Source organism: Lissotriton helveticus, chromosome 5_1, assembly GCF_964261635.1.
Source record: "Lissotriton helveticus chromosome 5_1, aLisHel1.1, whole genome shotgun sequence".
Classification (NCBI taxonomy): domain Eukaryota; kingdom Metazoa; phylum Chordata; class Amphibia; order Caudata; family Salamandridae; genus Lissotriton; species Lissotriton helveticus.
The window spans coordinates 1,046,744,737-1,046,770,960 of NC_136065.1; the positions used below are offsets into that span (position 1 = coordinate 1,046,744,737).

The 26,224-nt window shown below is 45.3% G+C and overlaps 1 protein-coding gene across 1 annotated transcript in view; it reads right to left on the bottom strand.

Moving 5' to 3' along the window:
• LOC144753482 (M-phase inducer phosphatase 1-B-like) overlaps positions 1-26,224 on the bottom strand; it is a 275,628-nt gene that overhangs the window by 40,957 nt on the left and 208,447 nt on the right. Inside the window, exons 8-10 of the mRNA XM_078641155.1 lie at positions 24,308-24,406; positions 17,443-17,576; positions 5,632-5,743 (exon numbers count right to left, since the gene is read on the bottom strand). Coding sequence (XP_078497281.1) covers positions 5,632-5,743; positions 17,443-17,576; positions 24,308-24,406 — 345 coding nt within the window. The remainder of the gene's footprint in view (positions 1-5,631; positions 5,744-17,442; positions 17,577-24,307; positions 24,407-26,224) is intronic.

Genomic DNA, 26,224 nt, shown 5'->3' on the forward strand with positions numbered 1-26,224 from the left:
GAGCGTCTTGCGATGTCTCGTGAGTGATCTTGGCTACCGGTGGAACAATTGGGGAGGCAAGCGGAGCAGCATCAGGAGGTATGAGCCTATTAATTCAGGGTTGGGGAGCGGGGGGGCCAAGGAGCACAGAAGCACTCCCTTGCCCGTCAGCTCGCACATGACCCATGCACCACACAGGTGCAGGTCACTCACCGTCCGACAATACCAAACATTAACTGGTTACCTAGTTCCATTTGGAAATTACAGCTTATTGAATGTAATAAGGCAACTCCAATGTTAGTCTATGGGAGAGGTAGGCCTAGCAGCAGTGAAAAGTGCATTTAAGAGTTTTTCACTACCAGGCCATGTAAAACTTAAAAGTACATGTCCTACCTTTTAAATACACTGCACCCTGCCCTCAGGGCTGTCCATGGTCTACCCTAGGAGTGACTTATATGTATAAAAAGGGAAGGTAAGGACCAGGCAAATGGTTTATTTAGCCACGTTGACATGGCAGTTAAAAACTGTATACACAGGCTGCAACGCAAACCAATTGGCTTTTGTAGTCTGGTCTGCCCTGTTCCCATGATGCACTGGGCCAGGGACAGACTAATTTGCATACAGCCAGGTTCTGAAACTGGGATGGTGCAATGAGCTAAAAAACGGTGTTGGATCTAGCCCAGATCTCTTGACTGGGTGAGAGTCTTCTGCTTAATTCAGAGACTCTGTCCCTCACCACCCCTTGTTGCAACGCAAACCTAAGCCTTGTTTTAAAAGGCTACCTACGTGGGTGGCCAATCAGTGCTGCAGGCCCACTCGTACCATTTAATTTACTGGCACATGTAGAGTCACTTAACTAGGGACTTACATTTACATTACATAGGTCTATTGGGGAATAAGCCAATAATACCATGTTTTAAGGAGCGAGTACATTCCAGTGCTTAATTTTTAAAACAATAAGTGCCCGGGCTCTCGTCAGGAAGGCCACTGCAGATTGCACCACACATTGACCCTGCTATGCTGCCAATGATAGTAAAAACACAACTACTAACCATAACACTCTTACAAGTGTGATAGTGCGGACTATTTCAGACCCACAAAGCTATGAGTGGCTTGGGCAGCACGTCATAGTCATGTTTAATGTTTATTGAGTTAATAATTAACTGTTGTTGTCTCTAAATTAGCCAGACAGTGCCACCCTGTGGTAGACTGTCAAGCTCCGGTGTTGACAATTAAGTACCGGTGCCGAGCATCGGAAACCACCAGCTCAAATTAACCACTGACTTTAGCACTGATTAGCAGTGGTAAAGTGTGCAGAGTCCTAAGGCCAGCAAAAAGTATATCACCAAAAAAGGAGGAGGAAGGTAAAACGTTCGAGGGAAGACCATCCTAAGGCTGACAGGTCTAACAATCTGCATTTGAGGATGTCTATTTGAATGACTGCTATTCTGCCTCATCATGAATTGTGTCTGTTAGTATGGACGATTTTGTATCCTTAAAAACTGGCAACACTGTGCATTAAGATAGGATTCTTTGATGCACAGAATATGCAAATTATGGTCAGAATTGAGGTTGGACATTCCAGGGTGTTGGGCATTTGCTGACCTTCAGTAGCATGTACATGTGATATGAGTTGGTGCTTGGACTAAAAGGCCTTTAGGTTTGAGTGCAGTTGATACTTATTAGGTTATATATGTTGGCGCATATGGATTGGGAGCCTTTGGGGCAAAGAAAGAAACACTTGATGGTCGGTATAGGGTTGTGGACTGTTTGTAGGAATTTGTTAGGTGTTCTCTGGTAAACCTTTGCCCCCCAACCCCACCCACTTAGAGTTGGGGTAACTGCCAGGTTTCTTAAGGTGGATCCTGTGCTGACCCTTTAGTTGGAAGCTCTTGACCAGAAAGCCCACCCACCAGAGACATACATGGCCACAGTGGCAGAGGGTCTGCCCTATTTAGGGTGTGTCACTCGCCCATGATTTTGCCTGCACAGCCCACCGAGGTATGGTAGTCATGACAGGGAAAAAAGACGTCCTGAAGCGCAGGGGGAATCCACCTTCATGCCAGGGACATTTTGTTATTGCTTTTCTGTAACAACTCCCAACTTTGGAGGTATTTTTCTGAAAGAATGCAGAGCTGCCTGTATTACATGATGCCCAGTATGGCGTTCAGCTTTGCTGAAAGTGCTTTCACTTCTGGTAGATGCACTTTCGGCACAGTGATCCCTTTTGGGTAGGAAAGGATTTTCCATTGTGGCTGTTGGTCCATGTTAAGTGTCATAGTGCATGTGGGTGGCCCTTTTAAAAACTAGGTACAAGAGCATGTTGTAAGGGTTTAACATACCTATGTACAGCTTCTGGCATATTTCATTCTTAGAGCGGGCGTCAACCAATCACAATGGGGATGTGGTCCTTATTGGGCCAGGTCCTCATTTCTCAGAGACCCATCAGCATGGTGATGCTGTCGATACTGACACCAGCTAACGCCACAACTCCTTGTCATTGCTTAAAATGATAGAAGGTGCTATAGCATGGAGCACTATAGGTGCAAATAAACCTCCCATCCCTGGCGCACAATCAGGGCCGGACTGACTACCGGGCAGTTTGGAATGCTGCCGAGCTGGGGGCTCATTTCACTGCGGTGGGGGCTGATTTCGTTCATGGAGACCTGCGTGTGCTTCGAAATAATGAAAGCAAAACGAATTTCGTTTAGTACACGCAGGTCCCCATCAACGAAATCAGCCCCCAGCTCAGCAGCGTTCCAAAGTGCCCGGTAGCCAGTCCGGCCCTGCGCACAGTGCACCTACCAGGCACATGCTAATTTTTGAGGAAAGAACGTTGTGTAGACAACAGCCTTATTATTATGGCAGTGTGGAGACAACTCATACATATGGAATTATTTACAATGCTCCAATAACTGCCACGATACATGGCCAGCAGTGCCTTAGCCTTCATGGCCATCAAGTGATACGAGGAGAGCTCTGAGCCTAGAGAGCTAAGGAACCTGTCCCGTGCATCATGTGTTTGCCTCACTTCAGTAAAAGTATCCCCATGTGTTGAGGAGTCACTATATGCTTGTTTTTAATTTATGATTCTTTAAGTGGCCTTTCAGCTGACATAAGTCAGGATGTTGCTGATTAAATTTGAATATGCAGGAGGAGGACAGGGGCCGTACAGACGTAGCTCGTCTCGGCTCCCGGTCTGCGCTCGGCTCCTGATCACCTAACTGCTAGTAAAAGGCTACTTCTCGGTCGGAAAGCACACCGATGGTCAGCTGAAGATATGGAGCACATATTGAGTGACACCAATTCCCGCTGCAGCACTCCTAGACCCAGCATTGCAGCTTAGTAACGGAATCTCCAGAGTGCACCAAGATGGCGCCCGTCACCCTGCGGGAGAAGGGAATGCTGGAGACCCGGTGAACCGCCCAGCGAAAAGTGGCGACATCGCGGTACCACTGACATTGGCCAAAACTGACAATATTCACTGCCAGGAATGCCAGGGCTCCTACAGTGAGAGCACTGCTGCGGCTGTTCGGGCTCCGGCACGAGCTGTTGAATGCTGCACGTGACTTCACGGAACCCGACAGGTATATGCGCAGTGAGAAAGGGCACCGGGGGCACCCGCCTGTTCTATCGTTGGGTTAAGCACCCCCATCAGCCGATCGCTCTTTGGTGGGAGAGGGAGGAATACTGACATTGCAGCCCAAGTCGTGCCTGACTCTAAAATGGCGGCCAGGCTCTAATCACCGGCATCAGCTCCAGAGCCACTGCTTTGCTCCTCATAGTGCACGGCCGGCATATCCCCATTGCCGTCCCACCAGACCAACAAGCGATCTCAGGACCGAGCAGTGGCTCATTCTCTGACGATACAAAGTGCACCGGGAGGAGGAATATTGGAGCTCCCCAAGATGGTTGCCTCCCCAAAATAGGCGGTCCCCCTATTCTAGGAGCGGTGGCTGAGAGTCCCTTCCCCGGCACTACTTTAGACCTACCGAGCACGCTGCAGCCGCTTTGCTTTAGGGGCTGCCTGACTCCAAAATGGTACCTGAGAGCTGTGGGATAGATGCAGCTGGAGAGTTGGGACAGCGACTAACACCCGGAACTCCACTGCAGCCACGAGAACGTAGGCTATGGATTCCGACTGAACCGACGGTTGCCGCTGGAGGGGGTCACACATTGACCTATAGGGATGACCCAGATTTACTCCCTGGTTATTTGAGAATGACTCTAGAGGTGCCTCGACTGACCTGCTAATGGCGGCTACCTCTCCCACTGGTGGTTTTTCTCCTCATCACTCACCCCCCTCTGAAGATATGCTGACAGTGGCCCTGTCCTCCCGCCGCATCACTGCATAGAATACACCCCCTATGCTTTGGAGTCACTGAAAATTTTGGGGAGCGATGGATCTTAACACCAAGGTCATAACCCCCTTGCCTGACCTCAAGATGGCCACCTCAGTTGGTCTCTCCACAATACTCTACCACTCCTGGACAATAGAACTGGCCATCAACCTGATCTTAATCACATCCCTCACTTGACCTTGATTCTGCGCTCCCTCCAGGACATGTACTCTTTGAACTTTCCCTCGACCGCGCAGACCCTGCTATTTGACCGAGGCCGGTGGAGCTACCTATTAGCAGAAGATGAGATGGGCTGTGGATTGCCCCTCAGCCGTCACCTACCCAGCCGGACTTTGGGCAGACGTTTCTTCATCTCTCTGTCCTATCCCCCTCCTTCCCCTTCACCCTACCCCTTCCCACTCTACACTCCCTTCTTCCCGTCTTCTATCACTTTAATGTTTTTCTGTTGAGACCTAGCAATTTGACCAATGCCCGGTGGAGCTACCTGATAGCTGAAGAGGAGATGGGCTGCGGATTCCCCCTCGGCCATCACCTACCCAGTCGGACCTTGGGCAGACTTTCCCTTCGTCTCTCCGTCGTATCTATACCCTACCCCTTTTTCCCCTTGCCCCTTTCCCTTCCTCACTCCATTTTCCTTTTCTTCCATGCTCCTTAAAAGGTTTTATCAATGTCTTTGGTAATTTGTAACTGATGTAAGTTTGCAACTATGTGAAACCTTATGTAAAGTGCTCTGATACCTTCGGGTCTAGCCAGTGTTTTATATAAAACTTTTAAATAAATACATAAATAAATAAATAAATATTTCTCAATAATGAATGTACTTAATATCCTTCCACTAAACTAGTTCCAGGGCAATATTCTATCAGATAAAGGCTACTTAAGGACGTTTCCGGGGGTTTTACATTTTGTAGTTTAGAAATTGCGATCTCAAGACTATGATAGATCTTTGAAATAATTGTATTCAACCTGAGCTGACAGTAAGCTTTTTGAGTAATTATGAGAGTATCAGGAAAACACAAATGACAATACAAGTAGGTAACAGCAAATGCCAGCTTTAAGCACATTTACACATTCCAATACATTATACACACCTATTAATATGGACCATAAAATAATAGGGTAACAGCGAGACACACATTTTCTTGTTGCTCCCAGGAAGTTACAATAACAAACTTTAGCAGTAGCTATATTGATTTGATACAGACAATTATACTTTCTTCTCCAACCTGAAATAGCAACACTTGAGCATTGTATTTTTCTTTTTTTAAACAAAGTTAAACAATTTTTTTACCTGAAATTTCCCATAAAATTCCTTATATCCTCCCTTTAATATGTAGAGTTCTGGGTAGCAGAGAGTCGGATACGGATTAGCGTTTCTATCCAACTTTCTCAAAGTGCGGCACCTGTTGTGAAGTAAGAAGTTTATTTAATTAATCTTTTTCTGGCTGGTGTACTTCATTTTGTCAATGAGGACATTCATGATCCGTATTCTGAGATTTAGGAAGGTTTATCTTTAAATGAGTTTAATAGTAGCGAACAGTCTTGTACCATGACATTATAAAGCATTACACCTCTAGGGGTTTTGATGAGACACATAGTGGGTGTCTTAATACTATTTAACATCAGGAACAATATCAGATGAGCAGCACATTCCCATCTAAAGGGATAGTAGGGCTGTGCCAGAATCTGGTGAGCATCTGAGACGCTACACACCCAAAACCTTTTTATCAGTTTCCCAAACATACTCGTCTCTGCCAATCTTCTACAATATATCTACTTGCCCTATTCTCCACAGATACCGCAGCACAGAAGTAAAGATACCCATGGTAACCCCAGAGCCACTCTGCAAGAGAGATGGGAACCTGCACATCCCCAGATTGAAAGGGAGAATTGGCCAAGATGTGTAGTCAGGGGCGGCTCCTCCATTAGGGCAGAAGAGCATCGCCCCACTGCTTTCTCGCAGTGCAAGAAGCAGAAACATAAAATGGTAAAAGTACCATTTTATGTTGCTGCTTCTCGCACTACGAGAAAGCAGAAGGATTTGGTTGGGGGCGGGCGGTCGTTGGGTCTGCTGGAGGGCAGATTAGGAGTGGCTAGCCCAATGCTGCGGGCCCTGACTGTTTGGTCGGCCCTGACCAAATCAGTCATGTGCACGCACTCTCCTTTTTCTCCATGTAGGCTGCATGTAGCCTACATGGAGAAAATGGCCTCCCATAGGTGCCTGGCTGGGTGCCGTCCCCACCAATCACAACGCTGCCATTGCAGCATTTTGATTGGCTTAGGGAAGGGGAGGGAGGCTGACATCTTCCTGTACCACGGGACCCAGCCAGGAGCTGAGACGGCACAGGACCTGGGAAGATACGTTTATTTATTTTATTTTTTAAATCACATTGCCACCTCCGCGCAAACCACCGTGCGACCCCCACAAAACCCCCCACCCGCAAGTCATGCCGGCCAAGACTGTGTGTACTCACGTGGGTGGAGGTGTCTGAGTGAATGGACAAAGATATGTATGGGCTTCGACAGAAGGGCCGCTGTGAAATAGTTTAGGAAGGGGATATGTTGTGCCCCTAACAACACAGAAACCCTGACAGAAATTTCACTCTGTGTTGGTGCAGGGAGTGCACAAAATCAAAGAGTCGAGCTGCTCATGAAAACAATATTTATCGTGATCAGGGTTCTATAACGATATTGTGACTTATGTGTCATGATTGCAAAATGAAATCGCTCCTCTTTCTGACGCAAATCATCTCCCCTTAGATTTAACAGTGCTGTTAATCATGTCTGTCTCTCTCTACAGGTGAGGTACCTAATCACTGCGGTGCAATGACTTATGTGTTGTGTCAGTTTCTCTTTTTTGCACCAGTGTGAAAATCCATGAAACTTGGCTGTGTAAAAATTCCTCCGCGATGGTTTTCTGGTTTCCCCTCATCACTTCCAGCATCTGTGAAGTAGGCCTGAAGTCCAAACTCTATTTCCTCAGGAGCCGTGCCACTAAACTGAGGCTAGTTTGTTCTGAGTGACACATCTGTCCCATTGGTATGATTAACAAGTCTTGTAAGATTGGCAGCCTTCTTACTCTGCACTGTGTTATTTATTCTTAGGGGCCGATTTCGATGTCGGAAGGACCTGAGTCCGTCGGACATCAGTCTGGAACTGGGATCGACCGACCTCCTGTCAGCGGTCCTAACCCAGCAAGAAAAATGTGACCGAACACTGTTCGGTCACATTCTTATTCTTTACAATGGTAGCATGCATTCCGACCGGAATGCATGCTCTCATTGTAAAGAGCTAAGGTGCGGTTCATCCCTGCACCTCGTGGCAGGCACCTCAAGGTGCTTTCCTCCGGGTGCATTGATCAACAGGGGGCAACATAGGTGCCATCTGGAGGCCAGGCACCCAAGGAGGCCCTGCTGGGAGCCCCAAATTTGACTTCACACAGCCTTTCTGTGTCAGACAGGCCAGCACAGAAAGACTGTCGGAATCTGACATTGTAATCCCTCTGGCGGAAAGACCCGCCCTTGCGATTATAGGATGCTTTCCGAATGGCACACAGACTCTCTGAGCCCATCGTAAGCCATTCAGAAACCCTGTTTGGATTCATTTCCGACTGACTCCATCAAAATGGGTCGGTCTGGAATGAATCCAAACAGGAGATTACAATGCCTTAGGAAGTGCTTTGACTGATGGTCGGAGCAGTTTCCTACGGCATCGTAATCGGCCCTTAAGTCTGGATACCATGTCTGTCTGGCCCTTGAGGTGCTACGAGCATCACTGTCATGTCTGGCAATCTGTATTTGTTTATGACCAGTAATATTTGAAGTGTTGGTGGAAAGGCATACGCAGATGTCAATGACCAATCTTTTGACAGGGTATTGACTACAGAATGGTGTTGTTGATACATGGAGACGAAGTTTGGGCATTTTGCATTTGCGAATGTGGCAAACAGGTTTATAGGTGATGTGTTCCGTTCCTTGAAAATGGCTTGACTGTATCTTGACCATCTTCCCTCTGATAGGCCGTTAGAGCTAGGAAGACACTTCAGGACTACAGGATGTTTATATTACTGATTGCCTCCTTAAAGCTGGCCTCTGATGTTTAGTGTTCCTGTGTGCAGTCCCCGTCATATGTGGGTTGTCTCTGTTATGAGGTCACAGGTGGGGACGGTTGTTTGACTATTCTTCCCTTTGACACATGTTGAACATTCCACCACTGCATTGCCTTTTGAGCTCTGCATAGATCCTCCCCGTCCCCTGCTGGGTGTGACCATTGGTTTTGTAACTATCTCGAAATGGTCTCATGTTCAACCTAGAGAATGAGATCAGTGGTATACAAGAAGCTATCATGCAATATAGTTTATTCACTGTTCCCACTGACAGAGACTGTCTGTTCTGCAGAAGTGAGCTTGTTCTGGTAGTAAAGTGCTCTTCTGTACCAAGAAAGCCCTGTCCTTTATGTAGCTGAGGATGTTCTCTCAGAAAACATTCTGTTTCCGAGGTGTTGGGGATGATTTCTTTACATTTATGGTGAAACCCAACCCTTTTAGTAGGCATACCACTTTATTTATGCTGTCTCAGTACTTCTGTTTGGAGCTCGCCTTTACCACCCAGTCATCTAAGTAGGGGTACACATGTATCCCCTGTCTTCTGAGGTGATCTGCCATGTACTGCCGGAATTTGGAATGGCCCTCAAGACCTGGCTGTTAGAATAACCCCCAGGGCCTGTAAGCGCCTGGATACCATATCAGATGATTAGCTGCGCATTATAAATTCTGATTGAATTCTGATTGAAAGTGAGGCATTTTGTGAATACACTTGGTGCCGGCTTTTCCCCAAACGGCAGTACTTTAAACTGATAATGCAAATTGTTTACCACAAACCTGAGCTATTCCCTGTGCTTGTCATTTATAGATATATGATAATAGCTGTTTTAAAGATCAATGGTCCCCATACAGTCCCCTTCTTCTAGTATGGGTATCAGTTTTGGATAGTTGTTATTTTGAACTTTTGGTCTTTAAGTATTTGAGGAGTCTCAGGTCTATGATTAGCATTGTTTTTGATCTTGGTTAAGGACCAGAAAATACAAGGAAAACACTCCATTGTTGCATTCAACAAGATAGACTTCCATGATGTCTTTGCACTATTTACATTTTGTTGTAGGAGCTTGACGTCAGTTTCTTTTTTAAAACTTTATTTGTGGTTTTTATATTTGTGGTTTGTGTTACAATTCTGTACAATGCCTGTGTTGTATGAAATGTAATACTCATTTGTCCAGGGTGATTTCTATCCACTCAGCTAAGAAACCTCTTGTTTTGTCCCCTACCGGTGTTGGTTGTAGAGGTCCCCTCATACACTGTCACATGGAAGTCGGTGTTGACCCTCAGGTGATTCGATTACAGCCTCTTGCTCACCCTCAAAAGGGCTGCCTTTAATGTTGTTGGAACCAGTGGGTAATTCATAATAAAACATAACTGCCGGGGCTCTCGTCAGGAGGCAGCTTGCACCAGCCCATTTCTGCTGTTAGCACCACCTAAAACAGAACCCTCAAAGTGGGGAGAGGATGTGGGGTAATGGCCAGAACGGCCGACTTCGGAGCTGGAGGAACAGGATTGAGTCAAGGCGTCAGCTCAACATCCTGTGATTCTGGGCAAATCACTTAATCTTCCCATAAGTTAATGTGTCCTTAACTGGTGCTCATGAAAAGCGCCGGAGTTGATGATTAAGTGCAGATGCTGAGCACTGGAAAGCAGCAACTCGAATTAAGCACTGGTTGGAACTGCCATGATGTGCAAAAAACCCTGCCGTAGTGGGTTGTGTTGACTGTATTTGTGCAGGGGCAGCATGGAAAGATCCATTGCCCATTAGTCTTTGTAGTGAGCACTGGATCCCTTTTTAAAAAAAACCTGACTTGCAAGGCGCCCAATTCCTTGCCTGTATCGTTGTCCCTTAATTGTTGAAGCGAATCATCCCCAGCCGGGCCAAAAAAGTTCTACACCGAGACAGGCATATTAAATATGGAGACTTGCACCAACCCCCTTTTTTAACCTGTTTATTGACATGTCATACAGAACAATAATAGTATACACGATATAACCACAATAACGACTTCCTGGTGTTGGGATGACTATAAGTCCATTGAGCATACAAAGTGCAATTGAAAGGAAAATCAAAGATCATACATTTGAGGGTAGCTTGTCCCTAACAAATGTGGTTCGTGTAATGCAGACAATCCAAGTGTGTTATGTCACAGATCTGAACAATGGGACTAGGATTCAACAGAATGAGGAGAAAGTATGTTGAAGGAGGGGGGGGGGGGGGGAGTTTAACCGCCAGTGACACGCTGCTGTGATGCTCTTCATCGGGCACCTATCTGTGCTTTTAAGATGTGAAGCTCGCTGACTGAATAAGGTAGAATTATGCCCCAGATATATTTCGGAGGACGTACATACTGAGGGATATGCCCAAATAATGACGTTGCAACTGCCTGATCCCCAACTCTCCCTTGAGAGTTCCCAGGGGCTGCATCTAGTTTCTACAGATCAGCCCCCCAATTATTGGCTAGGGGAAATTTGCAGAGACCCAGCAGAACTTCCCTTTGCAGGGCGACGCCCTCCAACCTGGCCCAGTTAAGTAAAGAGAGGCGCCATGCTGCTACATGTGCGGCTACCAGCGTTTTCCACCGTTCAGTGATTAGGCGTTTAGTGGCAACTAGGCCCAAGTCTAGAAAACGGAAGATGACCCTATTCTTTCTGCCCCTCTTGAAGAGCTGTAAGAAGTAGACCTACCACTGGAAAGGGAAGTCACGATCAGTGCAGTGTCCAGGGTGGCACCACGTCAGTCTAATATTCTCCGAGGGCAAAGCAATGCCATATCATGTGCAGTAGTCCTGTATTGGTTAAGTGGCGTCTAGTGCAAGCTGAGTTCGTGCGGTGAAAGATCGTATTAATCTTGGCTAGGGTGAGGTATGCGTGGGGTAAAAAATAAAAAAAGAATTTGGCGGATATGCTGATTGCGGGGGACGCGTATAGGGCCTTCCAATGCGGCTGTCCATTCCACATCAGAGAGGGCATGTCCCAGATCGTCCTCCCAGTGCAACTTTAAGGGGGCTAGCGAGACTGCAGCATGCTGACGAAGAGATGATGCGAACCATCAGATTAAGTGACCCCCTTCACCCATTATGTGTAAGTATTGAACAGTGTGGTGTACTGAAGGTTTCGCGGACAGGTTACCCCATCTGGATGAAAGTGTGGCTATGAGTGCGCAGTGCAATAAGAAATGCCCTGGATGGGTACCCTCCTCAATATGAGCTTGGTGTATGGGATAAGGGTACCATCACGAGAGAGGTCCCCTGAGTCATGGATACCAGCTGTGTCCCATTTGTGCAGTTCCGCAACCGTGGTAATCAATCACCCCTTGGGTGTCCCTAATAAGGGGATAGAAGGGGCATATGGTGTGGCATCGCGGTGATAAATAGGCTTCTACGGTAGCATTTGTAGGCCACTAAGAATAGCAAGGAATCTATGCATCTGGGTTTCGCACATGGATGGAACAGATGAAGTACGGTGTGATATGGTTTAGGTGATTGTAGAGTGGCTGTGTCAGATAAATGACGGGAAGCCAGCCACCTGGCTATCTGGAGACTTGCACCCCCTGCTTGTACCCTGACACTCAAAAACACGCATGCCTCCTCAGTGTGCACATGTGCCTGCTCATGGTTTCTGCAGCGTCCAAAGCAGATTTGAGGCATGTGTTTGCTATTGTTTTTCCCTTCTTGAATGATTCCTTTAGATCTATTGTTATAGTGATCTCGGAGGTGCTGCATTAGGTCTTCTTTTTCGTCCAACTTTTGGTGTCAGCAGTTTAATAGCACATTTAAATTTGCTGTCCACCTTTATGTGGCCCAATCTCTCAATTTGTCTTCTCACCATGTCACTTCTTTTGCTCTACTTGCTTAATTGGGGACCTCTCTGGAGGATGGAGCATCTTACCATGTCATGCAGAGGACACAATTACAAAGTCTGCTGCATTCTAGTTTTAATGTACACTGGATGTTGATTGGATAGTTTATACTTTTTCAATACTCTATGTATTACCGGCTTAATTGAGGCTGGCTTTTCGCTGATCAACAAAGCTGGGTAACATGGACAGAAATGGTGTCTGTCTGTTCTGGTTATAATGTCTCTAGTAGGAAGCATGCTTCTGCCTGCTCATTCTCTAACTTGACCACATATGTGTCTGCTGCTATCCTTATTAGACCATTATACATAGAGTGGTCACCAGGTGGAGAAAGTCAAGAGGAATAAGCATTGAATCCTTGCTCTGGGGAGTCTGTGTTCAGATCATCTTCCTAGTAATATGTAGTTCCTGTGTTGTGTCAGCAGCAAGTTGCCCGGAAAGTTCCTCTACCACATAGAACACTTACTTTTTTCTTCAAGTTCAGGTGTTAGGGGGTTCAAGCTCTTGCTGCAGTTGTACTTCTCTGTTTACCTTGTTGGTTTTTGTGGGATTTGGAATCCCTTAAGGGATTTGTTGAAATCCTCTTTTTCTCTGCAGAAGCTGTTGCCATGCCAGTCTTCGAGCCTGCTCCTTTTCTTTTTGACCTTGACTGCTATTTTTACAGTGTTGGCCATTGGCTGTCCCCTCCTTTTTGGGGAATGATAGGACTGTCCTTGGCTCCATGTCCTTCGCCTGGTCATGAACGGCATTAGGTGTCGAGCTGAGTTGAGAAGGTGTGCCCATAGTGGTTTCTTTTGTTTTGGACCGGTGCTGTTCCTTATCTTTGGCTCTGCCTTCGACTAAATCTGTTGCAGCGTTGAAAAGGTTTTATTTGATTTTACTCTGAAGGTCTCAGTTCCTTACTGCGGTGGTCTTGGTGTCTTGGGGTGATGTGTTTTTTTGGTATTTCCACTCCCTTTTGTGCCTTTCCGTATGTGTCCTCCACCTGTGGTTTGAATCTCTGAAGAGCGACCTGTGATTTCCCTCAACTGCCTTGGTGTTCTACTCGCCTCCTATTTACTCATACTCTTCTACTTATTCTAAGTTACCCCTAAACTTACTCCTATTTACTCCTCCTTGCACCTTCTTACTCCTGCGCTTACTCTGATGTACTCCACTCTTACCTCTAGATACGGCTAATGCAACTTGCTACTAGTCTTAATTCTTCTTACTCCTACTATTCCTGTTGCTTAAACCTGCCCTCATTTCTACTTCCATCTTCTCTTTCTCCTTCTGACCTCTATTTTCAACTTGCTCATACTTCTACTTATGCCTTATTTTACTCACTCCTTTTCTTACTCCAGCGTACATAAATCTCTGTCTCCTTTCATCAATTATTCACTCTCAGCAATGCACATATCTATCCAACTACATCCATGCATTTATTCATCAATCCGCAACCAAGCATTATTTGCCCACCCACACATGCAATAATCTTGCTATGTAAGCACATCCACCCATAGTCATAAGTACATGCCCTGATCCAACCAACACCTCATAGAGTTAGTCCACCGATTGTTGCAAAGGTCTTCTGCAATGATTAAGGTGAGAATAGATTCAATGTATATGCAGCACAGGCCTACCATCAATTCAGGAAAGAAAAAATCCTATCTAACATGCCTGTGCCCCCTATTGATAACAGTGTATTATTTTATAGCCTTTGGGAATGGCAGTGTGAAAGGCAATTAGAGCACTCTTTGAGCAAGTGTTGACAAGAAAAGATTCATAAATGATAAACTCTCATTGATAAGGGAGGAGAGAGCATGCGTTTGCCAGAGCACAGTTCAGCGAGATGGCCTCAGGAACCACTGCTCATCTGTGGGAGTGGAAGGGTTTTGTGAATAGATTAAAACAGTCTCCAACTCTGACCTTGTGAACTTGTTGTAGCTGGAGATAGACAAGTTAACCCACCCCAGAGGGGCTACTGGTCCAACCAGGCCCCTTGCGGCCCACCCCCTCCCCCGAGCCCTCCCTCTCAATAAGACACAGAGTTCTTTAGCAGAGACAAATGGCCTCAGTTTTATTAGCAGTCAGTCGTACGTGACAGGATGGGTTGATATTCAGCAAGACCTGACATTAAACCTTGATATGCACCTTAAATTATGCTGTGATGTAGGTAATAATGGATGTTATTTTTAGGTTGCTTTTTGGGAGTGATTCTTTGAGACCTTTTGCTTTCTATCAGTGGGCTTAGAGACTGCCCCTTGCTTACCATTGGTTGGTTTCATTGTCACACTCATGTGCTTGCTTCCTAATGGTCAGCTGTGGTAGGCTAACTTCCTCTTCATGTGTTTGTTTCACATTAGTTGTGTCCTTCCACTAAATATTTGTATTAGGCACTACTTTTTGTCTTTGTGTTTAAGTTTCAGTGGGCTTCTTGGTGTTCTTCTCCCCACCTCCTCCATCTGTGTTGTTACTTGCCCCCACTCCCCCTCCCTCGAGCGTGTTGTTGCTTGCCCCTATCCACCAACCTTTCCCCCGTGCCTTTCTCGTATTGTTGCTTGCCCCCATCCAGGCCAACCTTCTGTTTTTACTTGCCCCAATTCCCCTTCCTCTCCTGTGTTGTTGCTTGGCCCCACCTGCCCTCCCTGTGTTATTCCTTTCCCCCACACACCCTCCGTGTTGTTGCTTGCATGTGTTGTTACTTATTCCCATCTAACCTTCCTCCAACACCCATGTTGTTGCTTACCCCCACCAACCCTTCCTCCTAATGTTGGTGCTTGCCCCCACCAAACTATCCACCATAACAAAAAAAGTGATATAACGTGCCAGTATCCATAGTGCTTTTCTTTTCCACACCCTCCATTGACCCGGTTATTCCCCCACCCTCTGTGATGCCTTCCCCTTACCTCCGTGTTGTCACCCATCCCACCCTCCTTCCTGCCAGGAATAAAAAAAAAACACTGTAACACAACCAGCACTGACCAGGTCATATTGGTTTTTACTTTCAGCTATGCTGCATGCTTCTGTGCTGCTGTACAACATGGCTAAACATTGACAACGTCTATAGTGTCATCTTGTAGGTGATACCTATTGGCTTTGCCAATGCTTGTTTACTAGGGGGAGCTGGTAGACAATCTCTCTGCAGGGCTACAGATAAAGAGGCCTTTCCACTGGATTAATCCCACAGCCACCATAGACCGACACCACATTGCCTGGGTTTAGAGGGCATAGGTCACTCTCATTCAGAAAGGGGATACACTTTGGAGATCCACCTTGCATCCACAACACAGTTCTTGATATTTATAAAAAGCAAAATCCATGAGAGTCCCTAGTAGGCTGCCATTATTGTTGAACTCACTGTGGGGACACACAGGTTAAGCAAGAAAATAAACAGGCTGTTATACTGCTGCTCAGCCTGAGTGTCTGTGTGAGAGAATGTTGGTGGATGCTCCTGGTGGGGTTCGCAAACTTGTAACATCTTGCTTATAATAAATCTACAGTTTCTTTTCAAGTACTTAGTATGCGTGTCTGCATGAGTCAGATTTGACATTCAGTTGTGCATTTACTTACGTTATATGCAGTTACTTTTCTTATGTGCATTTACCTTAGTCCTGTCTGGAGTCCCTTCCACACATCACAACCCAAATGTATGTTTGGGTGGAGTTTATTGTTGCTTATTGAAGTGATCTTTACTTGTTCTGGGTAGAGCTTTACATTTTAAGTCAATTGATGTGTGCTTGATTGGTTACGTGTAGACTGTTCTCTACACATCACACCCTTACTTTCTTTTGGGGGAAGAGTTTGGGTGCCTACTTGTTGTGCATTTACTTGCGTGATTTCTAGGTTGTTTCTTGCTTACATACTTTTGTATGTATTGCATTTTTACTCCCTTGGATGTCAAGGTTTCCTTTGCTAGTTTTGGGTTTGCATTTTTACTCCCTTGGATGTCAAGGTTTCCTTTGCTAGATTTGAGTTTTTCCCTCGCACGTCAGGGTTTGCGTTGGGAGTCCTTTTGGTTCTGTGTGAAGCCCCTTCCACACATTACACCCCAATTTGTTGTTGGGGGAAGTTTGCTATATTTGTGCTTGTTTCTTCTATGTTCTGTGTGGAGATTTTCCATGCTTGCATACTGTTTTTCTTTTTGGTTAGTTTTCGTTCACACTTTTATGGTTGGTTCTGTTGTGCTTCTCGTGTTTGCCTGGCCAGCTTGCACGATCCTAGTACTTGGGTTGGTTTGTAGTCTGTGGTGTGAGAGTGTTTGGATTGTTTAGCGATAGAAAGGCGGATGGTGTGCATGCCTCCCTCCTCACTTCATTTTCTCTGCATGAATGTTCCATATGTAATTTTTCATGCTATCTTTCGGAAAGTTGTCATCTTATTTATTTCTTACAATGTTTCTATTGCCTTTTGAGATTCCATTACAAAGAAAGGGATATGTTATACTGCTGCTGCTCAGCCTGAGTGTCTGTGTGAGAGAATGTTGGTGAATGGAATGTTCGTGTGTGTGAGTGTCAGTTGGAGATGGGCTGAGCAGCAGTGAGGCTGCTCCTGGTGGGGCTCTCAACCTTGTAACATCTTGCTTATAATAAATCTACATGGAAATCTACCTGGACTGCTTATCTTCCTTACAACACAAGCACACAGAAGAAGAGCTTTTCCAAGCCACACAAAGGATTTTCGGCACAACAAGTTCTTACTTCATTATTGTGACATTGTAATCTGCCAGGAGAGGTTGAACAAAACTTTGAATTATGGACATCCCAAAGACTCATAGTACTGGCAACTGCTAGTCAACCAAATAAGCTTCCAAGGCATTAAATGTTCAAGCTATCCTATTGAAGCAATCTAAGTTGTGTTCTATCTGTGTTATTACCCATGATTTGTGGTGTATATTTGGTGTCCTCGTTCATGACCTCAAGTATAATGTTTTAACTTTGCAGGAAGTGCAGAGTAGCTGGACCCCAACATCCCGCAGCACCCCTCGCATGTAAGCCTAGTTTACTGACATCAGTTTCCAGTATACATTTTAATTGTCATCAGCTTCGACAACTCAAAATACTTCATAGTGTTTTCACAATAATTAGAAATGGAGTCCAATAGATAAAGGAGCCGAATACAAGTTGAGCATAATAGTGTTTTTTGAGTAGAATTTTAAAAAGACATACAATTTTGGTCCTCTCTCAGAGGAGAATTCACAGTGGAAGACTAGGATGATTCTTCGCTGTGCAGGTAGCCGGCTCTTTGGATCACGAAGGAAGGTTTTAAGGAGATGCTCCTCTTTGTAAAGATTGAGCGCACCCTAAAAATAAAAATACAAAAATCTGAATATCAGTCAGAAATATGCACATATTTACACTATATTACTATGTTTTTTACACAAAAATAAAAATATTAGGTTAGTGAACAACAGATGGTCATTTATGTTTGAAAGTTGGAGGGCAGTTTCCACTTACTACAATTAATGAGTTCCAGTAATTAGAACTAGGTCAGAAGCATAAATAAGCTAAGCAAGAATTACTAAAGTTTTTTTGCTTCAGGACCTATCTACATACTATGGATTGACATACCCATTAAGGTAAGGTTACACTCAGCATATATCACTCCATTGAGGTTGCATAGAGATACCTGCACAGCTAAGACAATATTAAAAATATATGGGTACCTTTCTCTTTTTTGATAATCAACTTTATTGATTTTTTAAAAACAGGAACATAGAAATTCATTAGTAGCAAATCCAGCATTATACTTAAAGAGATTACATCACACCCGATCGACAAAGAGTATAGTTGGCTCAGTAGGATTGGGTGTGACACTCCCAAAACAGAGTACACAGACAAGATCCCTCAGAACCTCACACAGGTAACTGGTTGAACCATTTGCCCCACACTTTATTGAATAGCTCAGGGCACCCCCTAGCTTCGAAGAGGGGCTCTTCCTTCGCTCCTGACAGGGCGCACTTGAACCAATGACGCGCCATGCCCCTGAGCGTCATCGGTATCAGAGGAAAACTACGGTTCCCATCATTCCAGGCGCGCCGACGCACTGACGTCCACACACCTGTTGCGTGGGTCATTGGCGGAGTATATGGGAAGATGGCGCCCGGGCGAGGACGCCGATTGTTCTGCCGTATGTTTGTGACCCGATCGCTGGACGGTAAGGGTGCTCATGCACCACTCTGTTTCCCATGCTTTTGTACTACGGGGCCCTTGTCAAACCAGTTCTCCGCCTGCCTTCTCCCGTTGGTGAGACGCCTCCACTTTGGCGATCTCTGGCGGGGAGAAGGACGAGTTCGAGTTGGCCTTTTCTTGTCTCTCTCTTGTTGGCGAGACGTGCTGCACATTAGCGGTCTCATGCGGGAGAGAGATATTGTTGTTTCCGACTCACGAGCATTTCCGCTTCCCTCCCGTTGGTGAGACACGCTTTGCGAAAGCAGTCTCATGCGGTAGAGGGAGCTTTTGGTTTCCTGATTTATCCGTGGAAAACATTAATCTTCTCAGTGAGTTAACTGGGAAAACGACATTGAAACCTATAAACATGATATCATTCATCCTTTGATTCAACTAACGCTATGCTACATATTATGAGGTAATAGTGTGTGTCACATAGCGAAACCCTTGAGTTAACACATCAGTCTTATATGATGTCCTCTCTCTCTTGGAACATTCAGTAAAACAACCTTGTATTATTCTTTGTTTCTAGGGGAGATCTGCAGGGGGGATCCTGGGCTAAACAGATACCGTTTAGTAGGGTCTAGCCTGAGTCCGTCCCAGGTAGGAGTATAAATCAAGTGTTATGGTGTTTATAGAAATGCTAATGCTTTCTTGCATTATATACATATATCTGAATTAACTCATTATTTCATTTCATCAGATTGAGGCTATTACCCGGTGTCTTCCCCTCTCCGATCTTCCTCTCCATTACAGCCACCCTTATTTTTTTTTTACAGGTAGTTGTGAGTGTTTAGACGGATATGGGGGTGGTTCACATTCACTGCCTTGTAGATTTGGATATTGAGTAGTGTGTACCTCAATAACATTTGTCCCTCTCGTTTGTTTACTTCTAGATCTCCCTCCCTGCTGTTCCTACCCTTCCTTCCCTCGCTTGACCATCTCATTAGTCCGAGAGGAATTATTCCATCCGGACTTGGGAATGTCGAGAGGTGGACCCCATTAAGCTTCAGCCTGATTCCGAGGAGAACCTGGAGCCTTGACAGAATAATCGGCCCACGTTTTACTCTCCTGATCAGGTGGAAGCTGACATGACATCCCTAGATGATGTATTAGCCGCTCTCGTTTTAGTTCAAAATGAGTTGGCTTCCTCCTGCAATGAAACAGCACTGCTGCAGGCTAGAGTAGATCGCTTGCAGAGGAATCCCTTTGATGCAAGTGGTTCCTCTCTTCCCCATCCGGGTACAGTGGTAGTTGAGGGCCCCTCACAAATACTCTTGGACCCTCCAGAAAGATATTATGGGGATATACATAAAGTATAAGTGTTCTTGACACAAGTAATGCTTCATTTCCATTGCAAACCCAAGATGTTCGCTACGAATCAGGCCAGGGTAGCCTTCCTGATATCTTATCTAGGTGGAGAAGCAGCTCAGTGGGCAGTGCCCATAGTCAGAAGAGATGACCCCCTCCTCCATGATTGGGATGTTTTTAAAGATGAATTCGAAAAGACTTTTGATAGGAGAGCTGAAACTTTTTCGGCTGACAAAGAGTTGCTTGAGTTATGACAAGGGAGTAAAGATCTCTTGGTGTATTTAAATACTTTTCGATGGCTAGTCGCTGAGACTGATTGTCCAGAATCTAAACAGGCCGCTATATTCTATCAGGGCTTAAAAGACGACTTGAAAGATGTCATCGCTCAAGTGGATCCTCAACCAAAGACGTGTACAGCTCTCATTGAATTGACGCTACGATTAGATCACAGATTAAAGGAACGTAAGTGCGATCATAGTAGAAGAGAACGAGGATCGCTACATGTGGAATCACCTCGAGTACCAGAGCACAGACCAACCACAGTGGAATCTATGGACATTGGAACGGTCTGTGCCGCCATTACACCCCAAGAACGTGACTATCGGAGAAAACAGGGGCTCTGTCTGTACTGTGGAAAGAGAGGACATTTTTTATGTGAATGCCCAGTGAAGCCCCAGAATGTACGATCCAGGGGAGGTCAAGTTGCAGTAATCAAGGCGGAACTACCATCGGAAAACTAACATGCTTAAGGTGGGAAGAAGGACACTCCTTAAGCAAAACAGAAAGCCCTTCAGTCACCAACGACAATAATACAAAGTCTGCGCATTTCTTTATCGAAATGAAAATAGTAATTGGAGGAAACAAACTCCCATTCCCTGTGATGGTGGATTCAGGGGCTACAGGTTGCTTCATGGATGAAGACGAGGCCCTCTGACTAGGAGTTGAGTTAATCGGGAAAGATCTACCGGAAGAAGTTTATGCAGTGGATGGTAAGCTATTGGAATCTGGTCCTATTCGTTTTCGCACGAAGGAGTTGGAATTATGGTACCTGGATAATCATTGCGAGCTTCTTTCGTTTAATGTCATACATTCTCCTCAATACGGTGCCATATTGGGATTGCCATGGTTTCAACAACATAATCCCACGGTAGAATGGTCCTCCTTGAAATTGACAATGGAATCAGAATATTGTTCCACCCACTGTCTATACCCCATCATTGAACCCTCCAAGGCTCTATCCGGACGATATCATATAGCCACGGCTGTGGAAAAAGAAGTGTCCTTACCGGAATGCTACCAAGACTTTGCTCAGGTGTTTAGCGATAGTATGGCTGAGGAATTGATGCCACATCGGATGTACGACTGCCAGATCGATCTCATTCCTGGAGCAGTAGTCCCCTGCAGCAGAATCTATGCCTTGACCGAGCCGGAGAACCGACACTTGCGCCAGTATCTGGATAAGTATCTGTCGTTAGGGTTTATTCGTCCCTCAAAGTCACCAGCAGCTTCCCCTATATTTTTTATACCAAAGGCTAATGGAGAACTCCGAACATGCATCGACTACAGAGCCCTGAATGCCATCTCAGTAAAGAATCAATACCCTCTTCCCCTTGTCTCGATTTTGTTGGAGCAAGTAAAGGGGGCCGTAATATACACAAAACTAGATCTTCGAGGGGCCTATCACTTGGTCCGTATACGAGACGGAGACGAATGGAAGACTGCCTTCAGGACCAGATATGGGCTTTATGAATACCTTGTGATGCCCTTCGGCCTTTGTAATGCCCCTGCGGCCTTCCAATTTTTCCTAAACGATGTTCTTAGAGATTACCTCAATAGATTTGTGGTCGTGTATATTGATGATATACTTGTTTTTTCAGCAACTGCCACAGAACATCAGGATCATGTTCGGATAGTACTGCACACTCTACAAAAGAACCACCTTTTTTGCAAAATAAGCAAGTGCAAATTCCACGTTACCACCGTTGAATTCTTGGGAGTAATGCTTACCCCAGACGGCCAGCTCATGGCAGAGCGGAAGGTCACCGCCATTTCAGAGTGGCCCGTCCTCCAAACAGTGAGGGACATACAATGCTTTTTAGGGTTCGCTAACTTTTACAGGCGTTTTATCCACCATTTCTCAGCCCTGGTAGCTCCTGTCACACGTCTGTTGCGGAAAAATGTACCTTTCCAGTGGGACGAAGACGCACAGAAAGCCTTCGATTCTTTGAAAACATCTTTTTCTTCTGCACCAGTGCTAGCAATTGCAAACCCCGATTTGCCTTTCATCATCAAAGCAGACGCCTCGGATGGAGCAGTGGGGGCCATTTTATCACAAAGACATCCTACCACTGGACAGATGCACCCGGTGGCCTTTATGTCTCGGAAATTGAATAGTGCTGAGAAAAACTCCACCATTGCAGAAAAGGAACTGATGACTATCAAGATTGCCTTTTCTGAATGGAGACATTGGATACAGGGGGCTAAACACCTTGTCACGGTTTATACCGATCACCGCAACTTGCAGTTTATGAAATCAACTAGATTACTGACGCCTCGACAACTCCGGTGGATGATGTTTTTCTCCGAATATAACTTCATCATCATCTTCAGACCCCGTAAGGACAACAAAAAAGCGGATGCATTAACCAGACAAGATACCCAGATGGGAGACGTCTCCAATCCTGCACGAGCCATCATTTCGCCAAACCAGGTGGTGTGTGTAACTCAAACCACTAATTTTCCTCAGAAGATACGGAAAGGAATCTGTGCATTTCATTGGAGGGACTGGCTCAAACACCATCCGGAATGGAAGATGTGTCAAAGGGTGCCTATGAGAGGTAAACAGGTGCTATTACCCACAACAGAGGTCAGAAAACAAGCATTTCCCTGGTGCCATACCCTTCCCTGAACAGGACATGGTGGGGGACAAAAAACCACAGCTAACACTTCCAGACAGTTTTGGTGGCCATCTCTCCGTGGGGATATTCTTTATTGGGTACAGGAGTGTGAAGTGTGTGCACAGATGAAGACAGATCACCAAAAGATGCAAGGCCTTCTACAAACCATGCCCACTCCGGACAATCCTTGGGAACAATGGTCTGTTGACTTTATCATTGGCTTAACTCAGGATAAAGGACATACAGTCATCATTGTTGTTGTGGACTATTTGACTAAGATGGGACACTTTATAGCCTGTAAACAGCTTACCACTGCGGGACAGTTAGCTAACCTGCTATTGGTTCATGTGGTTATGTTACACGGGCTTCCTCGTACCATAGTGTCAGACAGGGGTCTCAGTTTACTGCACGGTTTTGGAGAGTCTGGTGAAAATATCATCCGCTCTGTCCACCAGTGTTCATCCGCAAACTGATGGCCAGACGGAAAGGTTGAACCAGACCCTCAAACAATTCCTGCAATGCTATGTAGACACTACCACAGAGGCCTGGGTGGAGTGGTTGTGGATAGTGGAGATAGCTTACAACAATGCACAGCATAGCTTCACGCATCATTCACCCTTCTATAGTTCCTATGGTCTCCCCCTCCCCCCTGGCCCCCCAACTCCCCCCACCCCACACTTCTGAAGTGGAAGCATCTGTCGCCCTAAATCAACCCCAACCAACAACTACCTCATAGTGAGGTGACTGCTAATCTAAAACGGTTAGCGAACAGTCAATCAGGAACATGGCTGAGCTGGACCCCCCTCCATGTATTCGGATGAGATGCTAACAGCTGAAACATGAGTTAGTCAGTGTGAAGCCAGTAGTATGCATCAGACCCGGAACTACTATGAAGCTCCGGACCTTGACCGGACCCTCAGTAGAGCCAGGTCAGACCCATTTTGTGGGGTCAGGAGCAGTCCCAATGTAGAGAATCTCGAAGAGTGAACAGCAAATCGTACAACGCCTGATGCCGATCAGACTCCATCCTCCCCGTTCGAGCCCCGGATCACAGGGCTGCCAAACAGATCCGAGTCAGACAGAGCCCTCCGCAGAGTTGTACTGGGACCGGGGATACTGCCCATATCGATCAGGGAAGTAGCCAGATTGGGGGAGGCAGGTCCCCGATGAGGAGCCTGGGCCGGAGAGCGCCGGGACTGCCCCTCCTGCGTGACCCAGTCCGACGCCGCTGGGACTTGGGCACTCCCGGATTCAGCTGCACTGGGGCTTCCTGGGCAGGAGAACAGGTCTCCCCAGGCAGGAGGGGCCTCTCTCCGTTAGCCAGGTCCATGCCGCCTGCGGGGTGTCATGGGTACCTTTCTTAATAATATTTCCCACTTATAGCAATTGTTTAAGTATCTTAAACATTACACATCTTATTTCTATATCCTATTTCATATTGAGATGCTACCACACTTTTTTCAGGCTTCAAAACTTCAAATAGATTTAGGCCATGGCATTCAGCTTGTATAATACTATAAAATAGTTCACTGTAGTATCACTGTAGTATCATATCAAAGCACCAAACCTACTTATCATAATTGAAAACTCACAGGCTCCCTCCCATAATCTTGCACATTTACGTATGAGAGTTGCCTGTCCGAGTGTGATCATACCTTTATGTGTCCCCCCGTATATTCATACGGATAGCGGCAGTCAACCAGCACGTATTCCTCCACTACCTTGCTGTATTTGCCTATCAGCAGCAGGGCCACCTAATGGGAAAGAGTTGTGATTAGAATTAGAGAGAATCTGTGCTTTTGTGAAAGGAAGAACAAGACTACTAGAACTGTGGAGAATGGCACAACACTTCCACTGCCAATTTTCTCTTGTACATATGGCGCATTTTTGTAAGAGAATCAATTGTACTTTCTCTTTCAGCAATGCAAATTTAGACCAAATATATTGTAAAGGTCATAAATGAATTCCTTAATAAGAGGCTTGGGTATCTCAGAGTAGTCTTAATGTGTATTTTTGCTGTTCGTTGAATCCCAAGCACAGATATTTAAAAAAAAGTGTGACCAGTGGGTTAGCTAGAGAGCTAGAGCTTATGCCACTTGGGGCGGTCTCTGAGTTTGCCACCCAGGGATTGCCGGTGCAGGTAAGATCGCCCCCCGCTCTTACCTGGGGGGTGGGGGGGGTGAGTCGACAGACGGACGACTAGGAGGGGAAATAAAATGTAAAAAAGAAATTGCTCACCTCACGTGAAGTGCAGCCACCCCCAAAAAAGTGCTACCCGGGGTGGACTGCCCCCCACAACCCACTCTAGCTACGCCACTGAGTGTGATAAAGGAAGAAAGCTGAAGATCACCACTCACATACGTACGGGCCTTTCATTTTAAGATGTATGATTTTTGCCATGAAAGTATTGGAGTTGTTGGGATCGTAATATGACTTGCATACAATAAAATTTTATTTATTTTGTTCGAAAGGGAAATGGAAGAAGACCTTGTAAATGCCCCTTAAGGCTCAAAGAAAATGGCATACACATTCTGAAAAGGATGAGCATTGTTGATCTTATAATTTTCTATACTGTGGCAATTGCTTTGTGGTCTGACTAGCTTTGCTGATTTAAATGTTTGCTTTGTCTACCTGCTGTGGTTACCTTGCTTATCTCCTAAATGCCTGACAACCTACTCTTAGCCACACCAGTCTGACCCCACTATCCCAACACTCAGCATTGCACAATCATGAGCCACTAAATATCCTATTACACCACTGCGCTGACCCCTTACATGATTGAGAACCTGGCATTTGGGAAACACTGAGGAAACGGGTACAGGGAAACATGAATCCTGTACTCACATAAATATTACTCTAAACCCAAAAAGATTCAACATTCCCTACTACAGCAAGACAACATAGCTAATCCTATAGGCAAAGAAACATTGGCATTTTAACTAATAGGCCATCTCTATCCTAAGCCCAAAATCAAGTAAACATGAACCTACACCACCCCTGCTTCACCAGCTGAGTCAGCTACCAACACATCAAAAAAGTAGTAATCCATCCAGTGCATTTCCCAAGCGACAGACAGAACAACTGATTTGGATTAGACAGATTGTCAGAAAACCAATACCCATCCTCCTTTAAACCCTGCAAACAAATACATATCAACTTCATCTGCGTTTGGAGTGATCATATAATTGAACAAGTGTGATAGAAAAACTGAGTTATGTTACATTACATATTGCTAACCTGCCTGCATTCCTTATCACAGTCATTCACCACTGCATTGAGGATACGTTGGTATGCTACCTAAACATTGACTTAGAATTTTTGGCTAACCATAATATTAAATATTGTGACAACAAAAATATTGTGGACAAAGATATCAAAGGATGAGTAAACCGTTATTGTACTTTACAAACATATCGAAGTTTCAGATATTGTTTACCACAATATCTTTTTCTATTATGATATTTATTTGCATTATTTTTATTTCATTTTGTATATAGATGTGATCTTTAAAAATTCTTTTATTTCAAGTTGTTGAATTTTTTCGGGGGGATTAGTTGGTTGTTGCCTTTTAA